We start from the raw sequence: 16,263 nt of genomic DNA on the forward strand, positions 1-16,263 counted from the left end.
CCAGGGGTGGCTAGGGGGGTGGGCCCCCCTAAACTTTTGCTGACCCCCTAAAATTTTCACGGTTGGCTTGCAAATGAACTATAATATGGTGATGAACTATGATATAGTTAAATCGGGCCCTCCCTAACTTCGGCCGGATCCCTACATTTTTGGGCTGACTACCGGCCTGATTCCAACCGAAGATCGAACACAGGTCCAGTGCCAAAGATGAAGATGAACCATTTACTTAATGAACAATAGGATTTGGTATTATATTATTAATCGCCAATCATTATGGTTGCAGAAGGGCAAAATACTTGCCCTTGTGTGTTTATACTTCAAAAAATATGTGAGTTTATACTTTAATGGTGGGCAAGTCTTCATTCGACTGCTGCACAAAGTTTAATTAATGTGCACGGGATGGAATGGAAAGGTTTCTCGTGATCCCTTTTCTGTAGAAAATTCTTTGATTCTTCTTGTTTTTGAGAAATAGGCTATGTGGTTCTTTGATGTCAACTTCCTTTTAGGAGAAACAGTCGTAGCCTTATGGTCCTTGGGCAAACTAGCGTGCTGGGGACCCTACGACTAAGTTTTACACGTAATATATACAGGGTGTTTCAGATAAAACGTCCAGTGCTTATAAATCCGAAACGGCTAAGAATAAAAAGATGGAACAAAAACTGAGATAGAAAAATGTCATAGGACGCATCACATGGTGTTGTTGTGGTGAACCCCAGGGCCCTCCTTCAAGGGGGCCCAGGGGCCAACTTCAAATTTTCAAATAGGAACACGTATTGAATCATACCTCATTCAATAGTACTTGAAAAACGAAACAACTTTTGTAGGAAACAATTTTCGATTTGGGCCACCGTTTTCAAAATGGCCGCAAGTAATACATTACCGAGGCACAAGTAATACATTACCGATATCAAACAGATTATCTGTAGAAGCGTAACTAGAAGTGAAGTAAGATTTTTTCTTCTCTTATGAAAGAGACAAAATTCCACAAAAATTGTTAAGCGACTTTTCACCCAAAATTGGAGTCATTTCATCTCCAATTTAGCGACTTTTTGTATCAACTTGTTAGCAACACTGATACATACTTGCCAGACACTGGCGAGGTGTTTCATTGAGGAAGGTTTGGACAAGTTTGTCATTCCCTCTGGCAAATGTTTGAACATTGCTGGAAATTATGTCGAAAAATATTTCAGGTATGCTCTTTCATTTAAAAATAAATTTGGCTTTGAACAAACCAGTTGCAGTATTATTTTTTTTTTTCAAAACGATGTTTCCTTTGCGGACCCGCCTCGTATATATCATACACCATCTACCGAGCTGATCTGGTCTTGACCGAACTTGGCTTGCAGGTACATCTTGACTTGCTGAGTGTTCATGTAAAATATTTTCCTGTACAAACCTTTGGTTCATGAATTACGGACCCTGAGGATTTGGATATAGTCAAAGTTTCCCACAAAAGATTACCAATTGTTATTCAGAACAAGAACGCGGGGGAAACTTAAAACAAACATGTCAAATAAATGGAATATTAAGTAATGCTAAAGATTTGCTACAATTTAATGAAGAATGTTTTTTCTTTCGTCATCTCTCATTATTCATTTGTTTATTTATTACAGGGGAAACTATGCACCACACGAAACATTCAGCTGTGAATAGTACTGATGTTGAAAAACCCAAGAATATCGAATTCCGAGTATACATAAGACGATGGTTGATGCTTATTTTATTTGTGTCTTGCTCAACGGTAAACGCCATTCATTGGATCTATTATTCCATCATTGCTAACATCGTTATGAAATACTATCAAGTGCCTAGCTATGCTGTTGACTGGACTTCCATGGTCTTCATGGCGTTGTATATCCCGCTTGTGTTCCCAGCAATTTGGGTACTCAACAAGAAGGTAAGATATGTCGTTATTTATTTATTTATTTATTTATTGAACAATTTCCCAGATACAGCATAACTTTGCCATTTTACACAGGGACATGCTAACAAAAGAAAGAAAAAAAAACAAGACAACAATAACAACAACATAGAAAAAAGAGTGTAAAAGTAAAACTATTCCGTCAAAGCTCGTTTAATTGCTCTTTCAAACACTGGGTAGCTCGAAAAAATGTCCACATCAGTTGTTACTTGATTATAACTGTTTGGTATTCTATAAAAAAGAGACCTCTGTATAACAGCCAACCTAGGACGGGCAAGATGGAATAGGTGGGTATTCCGAGTGATGCGGGAAGGGACACGTAAGGATAGTTCCTGAAGTAATATTTCCGATCTTAAGGTTCCATTAACTATTTTATGTAGATATTTCAGATCAGAGATAATTCTGCGTACTTCAGGAGTCTGAATATTAAGATGTCGCAAAAGCTCCTTCTTAGATAATATTCGAAGTGCAGGAACACGAAATCGGACTATAGCAATGAAGAAATTGAGAACAGAATCAAGTCTGGAGAGATGTGTAGGTGCTGCCATGGCCCATATGGGAGAGCAGTATTCGATCTTGGGCGCTATTAAAGTCTTATAAAAAGTTGCTAATGAAGAAACAGTGCGTAGTTCGGTGAATCGATAAAGAAGTCCCAACATGCGCATTGAATTCTTTAGTATTGAGGAGATGTGGTCAGAGAAGGTGAGTTTTGAATCAAAGATGACACCAAGATCGTTATGACTAGCAGAATGTGTGATAGGGGAATCGTTGATATGGTATGTGGAGGGAACAGGAGACTTTTTCAAAGTAATAGTAATACTGTCACATTTCTTACTGTTGAGTTTCAAGTACCACATTTCACACCAGCCTGTAAGGTAATTTATGTCTTCCTGTAGAGCAATTGTGTCATGGAGACACGATATTTCTCTGTATAACTTACAATCGTCAGCAAAAAGCAGAAGGCCACTAGGTTGAGCTGATAAGTGCGTGTAGAGATCATCCATATACAGGACAAACAGTAGAGGCCCAAGTACACTCCCCTGAGGCACCCCTGAGATCACGGGTTGGGGGTTAGAAGTCGCCCCTGAAAGAACAACTCTCTGTTTACGGTCCTTCAAGTAGCTTGTGATTAGAGAGAGAAATTTGCCATGTACATTAAATCTATTGGAGAGTTTATGAAGAAGATGAATGTGACTGACAGAATCAAAGGCCTTCGAGAGATCAAAGTAGATAACATCTAATTGAGTATTGTTATTCATACATTTGACTGCACAGGAAAGAAGAGTACTTAAGTTTGAGAGACTTGAGCTTTTCGGTAGAAAGCCGTGCTGAGAACTATGGATGTAAGGTGAGGTGAATTTAAGTAGCCTGTCTTTAATTATTTTTTCGCAGATAATTGATATTACAGAAAGAAGAGATATTGGCCTATAGGAGGATACATGATCTTTAAGTCCTGATTTATATATTGGGGTCACGTGAGCCAGTTTCCAACTGGTGGGATAATACCCTTCCTTGAAGCATCTATTGAATAAGATAGATAGAGGAACCGCAATAACTGAAGCAGTTTTGTTGAGAAAGAGAGGACTAATTTTATCAGGTCCAAGTGATCTATGTGGAGATAACGATAGCAAGAGAGCCAGAACTTCGCCCGGGGTGGTAGAGAGAATGGATAAGGTGTCCGAACAGATGGGATGGAGAGGGGGGAGATGGGTTGTAGAGGAAAGGGAAGTAAATGTTTTGCAGAAGTAGTTATTGAAGAGGTCTGGTCTTTGATCATCACTCGCTTCAGTATTTTCATCTTGAATTGTTGCCGGTATGCCCGGAGATTTTGTTCTAGATTTAATTACAGACCAAAAGACTTTAGGGTTACTAACAGTAAAATCACCAATTGAGTCCATGTATTCAAAATATTTACGTCGCTGTACCTTCTTGGCAAGACTTCTAATTCTAGCAAAGTTTTTATATGTGTAGTCACTCGGATGTGATTTCCATAGAGTCCAGGCAAGCTTTTTGTTTTTAAGAAGTTCACGAAGTTCATTGTCGTACCAGACCGGAAACCTGTTCGATTTTGATGCTTTCACCGGCACAAAGTCCTTTATGGCTGAGTGGACAACGGATGTAAATAAGTCCACAGCGTCGTCAACAGTTCCTACCTCTAACAAACACCAAGGAAACAGTTCAATAGCCCGGCAGATGTCACCCCAGGGGGCTTTCTTCCATAGAAGTTGTGACCTACTTTTGAGGGGCTGGTTTTTAGTAGTGGAGGGGAGGAAATCGAAAGAAACATCCAAGGAATCGTGATCCGAGGGAAAAAGATTTCTGCATGGGACAACACAACGAGGTTCTAAGTTAGAAAGAATGTAGTCAAGATTGCTATTATTGCGGGTATTATGCATATTATGTTGACCTAGACCAAGTCCATGAATAAAATTGTCCATGAAATAACTGTCGTTTCCATCTTTAGCGACTCCATGCTTGCTGTCCTGCCACGTGATGGAAAGGTTGAAATCACCCAATAGGATGACGTCACCGTGTGACAACGCATGCAACAGTGAGTCATGGCAAGCTTCTAAGATGTGCTGGGGGTGTTCTTGTGCGGCCTATAGAAGCATCCAATAAACACAGAACGACGCTTTGGAATAAATACTTCCACCCATATAAGTTCACAATCCCGTTCGAGATCCAGTCTTCTCTTGCTCTTCCACTTATTATTTACACAAATCATCACTCCACCTCCACGAGTTATGCGGTCTTTACGATAAATGGTGAAATTATTAGAAAAGCTGGTGAAATTATTAGAAATTATTATAAACCATTCATAAATTATATCCATATTATAAGCAAGACAGGTAGGTAATCTTTAAGGATTTGTTTGCATTTATGCTGGAATTAATATGGCTGTAAGTTCATTCCACACATAATTGTTACTTAGAACCGAATTCGTTTCCCAGTAAGTTATTTTTTCCCTTTAGCCTACTTCTTATAAACACTATACCACAAGACTTAATAACAACACTAATAACTTTATTTCAAGTGCTCTAACAGCTTATAAGCAAACATACAGTACTTTTGAAATATTAATGTAGAATCTGATATAATGGGCTACAATGTAAAATAACAGTTATAATAACATCGAATTCTAAGTGAATTGTAAGCTTAAAAAAATACAAAACTAGCATGCCGTAAGCATCTGAGGCTCTCCACATACGCTGCACTGTTAATCGTAGCTCCGCTCCATCTTCCAGCCAGTCGATCAGAATAATACCTTTCATGTCCCAGAACAGTGTAGCCATACGCTTCTTGGCTGAAGGTGTTATTCGAAATTTCTTTTGGCGATGGACTGTCATTATGTTTTCCACTGGATTGATTGCTGCTTTGGCCTCGCTTCATGGCAGTGGAACTAGGTCTCATCATCAGTCATAAGCCTAGACATGAAATCTCCGGGATCACGATCATGACGTTGCAAAAGTTCCCTATGCACGTCCTCATGCAGATAAGAGCTTTGGAACCCATCTTGCACTAACCTTCCTCAACTGTAAACAATTGCGCGCGCACGATGCACTGCAGGGTGTTTCTGGTTAGTCCTGTGGTAGCCTCCATTTCAGAGAATATGATGCATTTGTTCTCTTAAATGGTCGTCTCTACCACGGCGATGATGACTGGTGTTGTCTCTGTCATTTTCCTTCCAGAACTACTTCTCTTTTTCGTCGACCTACTTTCCAAACTTCTACCTAGTTGTACACTATTCTTTTTTTGATGGTGCATGCTCTTCACACACTACTACAAATCCCCTATCGATCTCAAGAGAGGCCATGCTCTCTTTCCCCAGGAACCATGACGTCCAGCACTGTCCTCCACAATCGCTCCCCATATTATCCGGCCTTCATTTGCTAAGAGCAGCGAACATAGCACGATACACCATACAGGTTCACCGAGAATTACTTGTTGCCTCCAGCGGATAATTGTAAATGTTTACCCTAGTCGAGTAAAAACCACCAAATTATTTTAAAAGTCGGTGACTCAGTTTTAGCTATTTTTACGAGGCAGTTGTGTTTTTCTTCTCGCTTGCGCGAATTCAGTTTTTTTTTCTAACTCGGAACTTAGGGTTTCTGATGCTCCATCTGAGATATAATCCACTTTAGCAAGCTTTAAGAAAAAAAACAAAAAAAAAAAACAGAATTTTCTTACCGCGACATATCCACATGCTGCTTGTCTAATCTCCTGTTATTATCGAATATCTGTAGCTATCTAATTCGTCTTTCTCACGTAACAGCAGTGTTGCCACCACTTTTTACCCGGGATTTATACTTACGTTTCTATTTTATTTTATGGCTCTCTTATAGTTTATCATATAGTGCTGGTCTTAGGACAGCTGCTATTTTGTTTCTTAAAATGGTAACCAAAAGGGTGGCTAATTAAACTGTCACTCTCTGCTTTTCACACTAAATTTCCGAGTATCCATTCAGATTAGAAGGAATGTACACGGAGAGGGAACTATGTTTCGAGGAAGTCTATTCCATATTACGGAACCTAGATTTGTAATAGTCCAAAGGTCACTCTTGTAGCTACAGGCTTCTTACAGAATTCAACAAACAACCACTTAAAATCGATATTTTAACACATGAATGAATTTTCCAATCAATTGTGCAAAATTGAGTTGTATATTGTAATATATACACACAAACTAAATGGGGTGAAGTTAAGATTCTGAATGCTCCACTCAAGCAGAGAGAGGTTAGAAAATCACAAAGCTACACGCAAACTAGTGGCTGCGGATAGGAATCCCATAATGCTCCAGGCAAGCAGAGTAAAGTAGATTCAGAAGGCCTTAGAGTTCCAGGCAAACTAGAAGGCTTGATTGGGTTGGGTACTAGATATGGCCACAAAGTTTCGGTTCCGGCGGAACCGGTTCCGCGGTTCTTGGATATCCGGTTTACAGAACCGGTTCCGGAAGCGGTTCCAGACCTGGATTCGAAAACCCGGTTCCAGATCCGGATCTTAAGAACCGGTTCCAGACCTAGATCCGAAAACCTGGTTCCAGAACCGGATCTTAGGAACCGATTCCAGACCTGGATCCGAAAACCCGGTTCTAGAACCGGATCTTAGGAACCGGTACCAGACCTGGACCCGAAAACCCGGTTCCAGAAGCGGATCTTAGGAACCGGTTGCAGACCTGGATCCGAAAGCCCCCAAAGACCCGTAAATGAAACATAAAATTCACCTTCAGAACACTGCAAAAAGGACCACGCGCTTGTGCCGTCCCCGCCCAGACCCGCTTGTGCCCCCAGAAAAAAAAATTGGTTTACCAGTGGGTGTTTAGCCAAATGAGTTTGGCAGTTTGCCTGTTTAGTCAAATGAGTTTGCCAGTTACCTAGTTTCTTCAGCCAAATGGGACAAGCGGCCGCCGCCTGGGCGCCTGCCTGTCGCTTCCACCATTTCATCTAGCACACTGTTCACAGCCTGCCAGCAGCTCGGGTTTAGCGTAGGGATGGCCGAGGAACCGGTTCTTGGAAATCTGGTTTTCAGAACCGGTTCCAGACCTGGATCCGAAACTGGATCTTCTAGAACCGGATCCGTTCCGAGCCGAAAACCGATTCCAGCAGGAACTGGTTCTGGCAATCCCTATTGGGTACCTCTCAAAGCTCCAGGCAAGCTGAGAGAATGGAGTCTGACCAGCCAACCAAAGACTGATACTCAATGTGGTTGTTCTCTTGGTTTTATAAATGCTTCAGTGTACCGGTGGCGCTGGCGTTCTTCCTTCATCACATGACTAATTGTTGATGTTGATATTGACGTTGTGGTGCCAATGATGTTTCTGTCGCCTGCCACTGTAGTAGTTTGCAGTAGGACGAACGTGATGTTTGTAAATAAAGCCATGTGCGGGATATTAGAATATGTTTTGTTAGGTCTAATATTTTTTATTGTTATTCTGCTGTTATACTATTTTATTTATTCTCTATTACTATTGTTACATGTTTGAATAAAAACGGCAAGCGTGCTATATTTCAAACTATATATAAATCAATGAGGAAACTCAAGTTATTTTTATACATATAAAAATGCATCATTTTTCACATCGATATTTCGAACTTCCATTTTATTATATTGATACAGAATCTACTTGTTAAACTGCACGTTATTATTATTTTATTTTTTTAGGGTCTCCGAGTATCACTATTGCTCGGAGCTGGCATTACAACGATCGGAGCATGGATCAAAGTGTTGTCAGTGTCGCGAGAAAGATTTTTTGTCACTTTCTTGGGACAAACAATTGTTGGAGTGGCTCAAATTTTCACACTTGGTGTACCACCAAAGCTTGCTGCTGTTTGGTTCGGTGCTAATGAAGTATCGTTTGCATGTGCTGTTGGAGTATTTGGTAATCAGGTAAGTACAACATTCATAATCATGGATTTTTTAATAAGCAATTTATACTCGTAATATGTTAAATCTGCACCCCGATGCTTACGTCATCCCCATTGTAATCAAGCAGTTAATCAAGTTAAATGTTCACTAAATAGAAAACATAGCTAGAGTGTGGTGAAACAAGTAACAACTAGTAACAAAAACATAATCAGAGCTTATTTTCCGAGGTGTCGTAGGCAGGGCAGGCTCTACCATATATGCAACACGTGCATTTGCACGAGGCGGTAGGGTTTGAGAGGCAATAAAATCTGTCATAACTATAGTATTTAAAAAATAAATATTTCTTGTTGGAAGCAGACTTCATGATGATGGTAGTTAAATTTACAAAGCTGACCTATTTGAGTATTACATTCATAAATCATGTTTAGGTCGCATTAGTTTTAGGTCACATGGACAGTGCTAAAGCAAATGGTCAAACAAATCCCAGCATGAATTGCTTGATTGTTGTTCAATACAAGAACTCAATTCTCGAACAATACCGAACACCTATTCCATTTAGTTAGTTGTTATCACAGTTTTCATATGAAAACTAGTCCTGATTTTGTCACAAACAAGTTCCCTATCATTGAAGGTGGAAACCAGTTTTTTTTTTCCTAAATTTTTAACAGATATAAAAGGAAACTCAAGTAATAAAAATAAAAGAGGAAGGTGCACTGGAATTGCAAACTGACATATTGAGAATTGAAGCTCGATATCGAACTCTATAAAAAGGATTATCATCTTTGTTCTGCAAGTGTTTGCTTTATCTTTCATTAACATAATAATTATTTAAAGAAAAAAACATACACAACGAGATAGTATTTGTAGTGTTTAGACCTTTCTGAGTGCGAGTGTACTTTCGTTGTTCATGATGGGATAACGCCCTGAAGATCGTGACTTTTAAGATTTATTCTTTCCGGAGAAAGGGGGAGAACGGTAAGTCATGCCATTGGATAGGGCAGCAAATTGCCTAGGGTCAGCTGTCCTGGTCGTAGGTTGGAGATCATGCCAGAATCTTAAAATGAATAAGTTATAAAGAGCATATGAAATAAACTGTATCGAAAATCTGTGAACGTCAACATTCAAAATGAAATTAATTGAACCATTTTTTTAATCATAAGGAATCCCAAGCTAAAACCAGAAATAATACTAATAAAAGAGTTACAAGATGATAGTAATTGAAATCTTTATCATTATAACGCAGTGGCGTAGCAGCTGCGTAGGCGTAGGGGCGAGGTATAAGAGGCCCCGAAGTCTTGCGATGAATAAAGATTTTAAGAAGTAGAACTACAACCTTACTTCTATCGGCTTAGATTTAGTTCCCCTTCTCTATATTTTGCAAGGGGGGGACACTGTTATAACGTCAGAAGTTTGGTATCAGGAACTGAACTTTGGGTATCAGTGGATGAGTTTAACGATTACTTATTATTATTATTATTATTATTATTATTATTATTATTATTATTATTTATTATTATTGAAGTATTTTGCCTTTGAGACAGATCCTGGGACTAATGAGTTTTTTTCTTTCTTAAGGCACATTGTCACCCTACAAGAACTTGTAGCTGTCATAAAAAAAACTTGCAACCTGATCTTTCTATTTACTCTTTACATATTACAACTTCTTGAAAGCAAGATAAGTATCTCCACCCATACAACACTGCACTCTAGTGGACAAACAATGAACCTCCTTATAAAAAACGTGTATTTTGGCGCACTCCCCCTCCCTGTCCAAAAGAATCCGCTGTTTCGAAAGCGGCGAAACTGGTTTTTCCTTTATGTCAGCGGGAGGGCGATAGCAAGTAGCAAGCAAGACATCACAGAAAGTTGCACATTGTTCAACTCCTTGCAAGATGGAAAAAAATGTTGTTTGTCCCTTTCAAGACTATGTTTATATAGAGAAATATGGTAGGGTTTCAATATATATATATTTTTTAATGACAGCTACAAGTTCTTGTAACGTGACACGGCCTATTAGGTTCAGACTACGTTGCCACGTTAAATGAATCTTGTAGCTGTCATAAAAAAAGTCTTAAAACCCTACCATATTTTACCATGTAAACATAGTCTTGAAAGGGACATACAGCATTTTTTTCCATGTTTCAAGTAGTCGAACAGTGTGCAAGTTTCTGGAACGTCTTGCTTGCTACCTGCTATCGCCCTCCCGCTGACATAAAGGAAAAACCAGTTTCGCCGCTTCCGAAACAACGGATTCTTTTGGACAGGGAGGGGGAGTGCGCCAAAATACACGTTTTTAGTGAGGAGGTTCGCTGTTTGTCCACTAGAGTGCAGTGCTGCATGGGTGGAGATACCTTTCTTGCTTTCAAGAAGTTGTAATATGTAAACAGTAAATAGAAAGATCGGGTTGCAAGTTTTTTTTTTTTTTTTTATGATAGCTACAAGATTCATGTAAAATGGAAACGTAGTCTTAGGTTCGGATCTGGAAATGTTTCTTCCACGCTTTTCGATGTTTAACCACCAATATTTTCTTCTATTTTTCTAATCATCCATCAGTTATGCTCTTCTTCTTCCTACTCCTCGCTTTCCTTCCATCTTTCCCTCTGTAGCAGTATAAAGAAGACAATTTCTTCGCAACAAGTGTCCAATTTCCATGTTGGGGTCTTGATATTTTGGCATACATGAAAAGCGTGATTTATTATGGAGTCTAAAATTGGATCTATTTTCTGTGGCTGCACCCCTTGTATGTTGCATTTCGGTCCCGATCGCGTGGGTTTGTTTTGAAAGGGATCACTCTGGTACTAGACACAGTGTAGAGATGTTCACGTAACTTTGACATACATCTACTCGTAAAGGTGTCCTTTGTTGCCTTCATCTTCTTGAGAAAATTAAATTAAATCTGTAATTTTATGTCTTCGGGGACTAAACGTGACCAATGGATAATGAAAGTGAATGGGTATGAAATACTGAAAACCCAAAGATGCGATGTTATTCACCACAAACTCGCTCTGTCTATAATCGAACCGGGAACTACTCGCACCTGACGCGAATACTGTATCTGTTTTCTTTAACACGTTCGCTGCTGAGGACGCCCTTCGGCGTCCAGTACTGAATTTGGCATATGCGCAGGACGCCGCTCGGCACTTGTCCCTGCAGCTGATTCACTTTCCCGCCAATACCTGCACTAGCGCTGGCGGGAAAGTGAATCAGCTGCAGGGACAAGTGCCGAGCGGCGTCCTGCGCATATGCCAAATTCAGTACTGGACGCCGAAGGGCGTGCTCAGCAGCGAACGTGTTAATAGTTAAGTCACACATAGTGGTGTCGTTCTCATGCCATCCCATGTCGCTACTGCTTTCTACACCATTTCCTTTGGTTCTGATCAATTTCATGTCGCTTCGTGTGCTCCGAAGAAAGGCGAAGGATGCGACTGGTTTCTCTTCAAGATGGTCTATCGGAACATGGCATGGGAACAGCACACTATTTCCTTTAAGTTGCCTCAACCACGACCCTTACCTCCATGGCCTTCTACCGAATCTAATACGACAGGGATACGAACACAAACTTGAATGACACTTACAGTAAAATTCCTATACACTTCAGAGGAACTAGAAGCCTCGACGGGTTTTACCTCAAGATCATCAGTGTAACGCCTCAGACTGCTCGATTACATCTCATCGGCAGCTACCGTGCCACCTTCCCTCCCAGTAAATTGCTGACATCAAAGATTAGAAGAGTCATAGAACATAAATATTGTACAATTAACTAAAATAATACTGTTATTTAACTATTTGTGATGATTGCTTTTCAGTTGGGAATTGCCCTGGGATTTTTGCTGTCTCCTCTTCTTGTAAAGGACCATGATGATATAGAAGAAATTGGACAAGACCTAAATATACTTTATTTTGCCACGGCTATTGCACCTTCGATTGTTCTAACTCTGGTTTTCTTCCGTAAGTATTGTTATGGAATATTACATTATATTGTATTATTAAATGTTGCTTTAAACCTTTACTTTCATTTATATTATATTTGATTCATTCGATATGTTGATGCAGCACATGGAGGCTTAACGCCCTACTGATGTATTATGTTGGTGCAATTGAAATGTCCGTATCTCTCAGTCTAAGAAGTTCTCAAGCACAGGTAGAAATTCGTACGAGACGAGACGAGACATAATTTTCGTGATAAAATTGGAGTCGAGACATAGCTCTTCCAATAGAGAAATATGCAATTTTCGAGTCGAGACATCACTTTTACAGCATCTTTTCGAGACGAGACAGCCTTAAATCTTGTCTCGTGCATATCCCTACTGATAGACCTCTGATACTCTCCATTTATACTCTGATAGACCTCTAATACTCTCCGTTTATATTTTGTAGACCTCTGACGCTCTCCTTTTATACTCTGATAGATAGGGATGCGCACGAGTCGAGACGAGACGAGACAGAATTTTCGTGACAAAATTCGAGTCGGGACACAGGTCTTCCAATACAGAGTCGAAACATCATTTTTACAGCACCTTTTCGAGATGAGACAGCCTCAAATCTTGTCTCTGGAGCATCCCTACGCACAAGTTGCATCTCCCGGCAATCAGGAAAGTTCTTCCTTGCCAAGAAGTAATTAAGACGATGGAAGAGATGGTAGTTGGTGAGAGAGACATCAGAAGAAGATCGTGGATGAGGGAAGACTGGAGAGCCTGCACCGTCCTTTGAGCGATATATGAACGCACATTTTCGTGCAAAAGGAGGGCACAATGCCCGTTGACCATTGCTACACGCTTGCAGAAAAGTTTACGGTGCATTTCATGGAGGTCAGCGCTGTAACAATCTACAATGATTATTTCTCTTTGACAGAGAATGGCATGATGAATAACTTTCACGACAGATCGTACTAGTAACACCTTCTGGAGGTGATAGAGTTGCTTTTTTGGAAACCGTTCTCGGGAGCTCCCTCTTGTCTCTGTGGATAGGGTACGCCTCTTTGGAGTGGGAGACTCAGGTTCGGTTCTCGGCGAGAGCTCATGTGATTCGGATCCCACGTTAAGCTGTAAATCCACATCTCATATAAGCCTTTCCGCTGAACCGGACGCTAAACTCAAATTCAAATTTAAGCCATCTTGTGGTGTTGATCTCGATCTCCAACCACGGCTTGACCGTTTACTTTGTCGTAACACATCAATTTTCATCAGAAGTGACAAATCCGATGCAGGAAACCTTCCCGGTTATTCCGTACACTCAGACAACCCTGCACAATCCAGACGGCAATTCTTGTAAGCCTTTGTCAACCTACATGACATCTATAACACGAACTATTTTACATTAGCCGCTGATTCACAGTGGTGCAGTGTATTTCTAAAGTGTCACGAACAATTTCCCGATGTTTCGCTTCTATGGTACTGCTGAAAAGCTCATCAGATCATGTTGTTGATATTTAGCCGCCAGGCTTATCTTTCAATTTTATGTCACCGACACGAAATTCCATAAACCAACAGCAGATGGTATGATTATTTATCAATCCAAATGCACTGTTGATGGTTTTCTTGGCGGAGAGATGTGCAAAACGTCCCAGTTTCAAGAATTGCAAAGTAAAGTAAAGTATAGCACCTCCAGCCTATTTTCCGAACAACAGCGGAGTTGGTGTTGTCATTCGCGTGACATCTGTCCCTCCATTAGTTGCATTACAGATGTTTTTTTCTTTATGCGTAAGTCGTAAAATGGCACATTTCACTCTCACCAACTTAATATCAACGTTAGAGATGGCGTTCCGTTCTGAAATTGTACTTATTACTTCATAGTCCGATAACGAATCTGTGATAAACATTTCATTTCATTCTTACGTGTCTCTTTCTTGGTGCAGAAATGTTCACAAATAACAGAGTATAATGATAGAAAATATTACTGGAATAATAAACACTTCTGACCAGAGTATATACACTTATTCTATTTATTAAAAACTAAATTACAGTGTAACAGATTCGACAACTTAATGTTGTCGAAACCGTTACACTGTAATTTAGTTTTTAATAAATAAGTGTATATACTCTGGTCAGAAGTGTTTATTATTCCTTTAGTAAGTTCCAGAGTCGTGATGGATAAAAATTATTACTCTGTAATCACTTTATGTTTCATAATCTTACCTTTTATCTTCCATCACATTTTAGTAATTATTTTTTCAATATGGTTTCCTAGAATTTGTAGAACTTGAGTTTACTATGCATTAGTAGAATGTCCGTTCTTCGGGGAGATATAAAAAGAATTATGGAAAACTATTGGAAATACACACACACACACACACACACACAAATATATATATATATATATATATATATATATATATATATATATATATATATATATATATATATATATATATATATATATATATATATATATATATATATATATATATATATATATGTGTGTGTGTGTGTGTGTGTGAGTGTGTGTGTGTGTGTGTGGCTTGGGTCTAAAAGGTCCAATGCCACTTTTGGGCAAAAATGAGATGTTCCTCAAATTTTAACGCTTAGGCCTATAAATGGATATTTTCTTGTGCAAGAAAAGCAAACGTTAATATGAATGGTATATATTCCAAACTATTTCGCGTTGACATTTGCTCTTCTTGCACAAGAAAACATCCATTTATAAACGTTAAAATTGAAGACTAGCTCATTTTTGCCAAAAAGTGACATTGGCCCTTTTAGACATCATATATATCGGGTGTTCTAAAAAAGGCGCCCACGGACTAGAGATCACTATTCTACAGGTCAAAATAAAGCGAAAATGCTATATGATGGAATGCTTTCCGGAACTCCTTCAGCCGCTACTTAGAACCATTAGCATTGGTTCATAAATCCATCAACAGTTACATCGACTGTTAAGGTAATAAGTGGTGCTAATGTCAACGGCTACTGATTTTAACTGTCATCTGACAAGAATCGATGTAATTATTTGATGCCTTATTAGATCTAATCTATGTTTTTTTCTGCGATCTTGCCACAGAGTCACGCCCGTATTTATATATTGTTCGCTCCTTAGGTTTAAAGGTATCAGTTTTCTTGATGTTCAAGTTCATCCTCACCCCTTGGAGTGGGCGTGGAAGAGGATGACTTAAAAAAAAAATCAGATAAGCTACCTAATTAGTAACTACAGTAATCAGACCGAATTAAACACATTAACATATTTCTTACGCTTGCGCGGAACTCTGGGGATTCTTAGTTTTAAATATTACTTTATTGTGAATCTTTAAAAAAAAAATTCAAAATTTAGCAGCCCTCCTAAATTCTGCCACCCTGTGCTCGAGCACAGAAAACTACTTACCTAAATACGGGCCTGCAAATAGTGCAATTCACGTATCCAGACGAGGACCCGAAAGCTATACAAATATATAAACTTAACAAAAAAAAAAAAAAATTGCCGCCTTTTCACCCACCACCTTTGAACACCAATATGTCACCTTAGACGTACCTGGAAGATCAAAAATAGTCCCCATTAGCATCGACGACATTCTGCCAACGTTCTGGAAGGACATGAATTTCATCGCGGTAGAACTTGGTGGGCCGTGAAGCGAAGAAGGTATCAAGAGCATTTTGCACCTCTACTAGGGATTTGAACTGGCGTCCATTAAGACATTTGTCCAAGGAATGGAACAGGTGATAATCGGAGAGTCCAATGTTCGGTGAATATGGAGGATGCAATAATCTTTCCCATCTAAGGCCTAGAATGGTGTCCCTAGCCACGTGGGGCTTAGCATTGTCCTGTAACATATGGACCCGTTTGTGGTTCAGAAGTGCTAGTTCCAGAGTTTTTTTTTAAGTCGGCTCAACTGCTGACAGTACACAGTTGTATTGATGCTCTGACCAGCCGGTAGCAATTCCTGATCCACGATGCCGCGAGCAGTCCACCAAACACACAGGAGGACTTTCTTCTGGTGCAGTACTGGTTTCGACTGTTTTGGAACCAGTTCATGGGATGTTAACTAATGA

General features: G+C 39.5%; 1 protein-coding gene across 4 annotated transcripts in view; it reads left to right on the top strand.

Moving 5' to 3' along the window:
• Positions 1 to 16,263, top strand: part of LOC145683866 (choline/ethanolamine transporter flvcr2a-like) — a 117,662-nt gene that overhangs the window by 73,397 nt on the left and 28,002 nt on the right. For all 4 annotated transcript variants that reach the window (XM_081755515.1, XM_081755506.1, XM_081755488.1 and 1 more), the window contains exons 2-4: positions 1,614 to 1,897; positions 8,081 to 8,305; positions 12,091 to 12,232. In XM_081755515.1, coding sequence (XP_081611641.1) covers positions 1,614 to 1,897; positions 8,081 to 8,305; positions 12,091 to 12,232 — 651 coding nt within the window. The remainder of the gene's footprint in view (positions 1 to 1,613; positions 1,898 to 8,080; positions 8,306 to 12,090; positions 12,233 to 16,263) is intronic.

This window comes from Thermobia domestica, chromosome 1, assembly GCF_964235325.1.
Source record: "Thermobia domestica chromosome 1, izTheDome1.hap1.1, whole genome shotgun sequence".
Classification (NCBI taxonomy): domain Eukaryota; kingdom Metazoa; phylum Arthropoda; class Insecta; order Zygentoma; family Lepismatidae; genus Thermobia; species Thermobia domestica.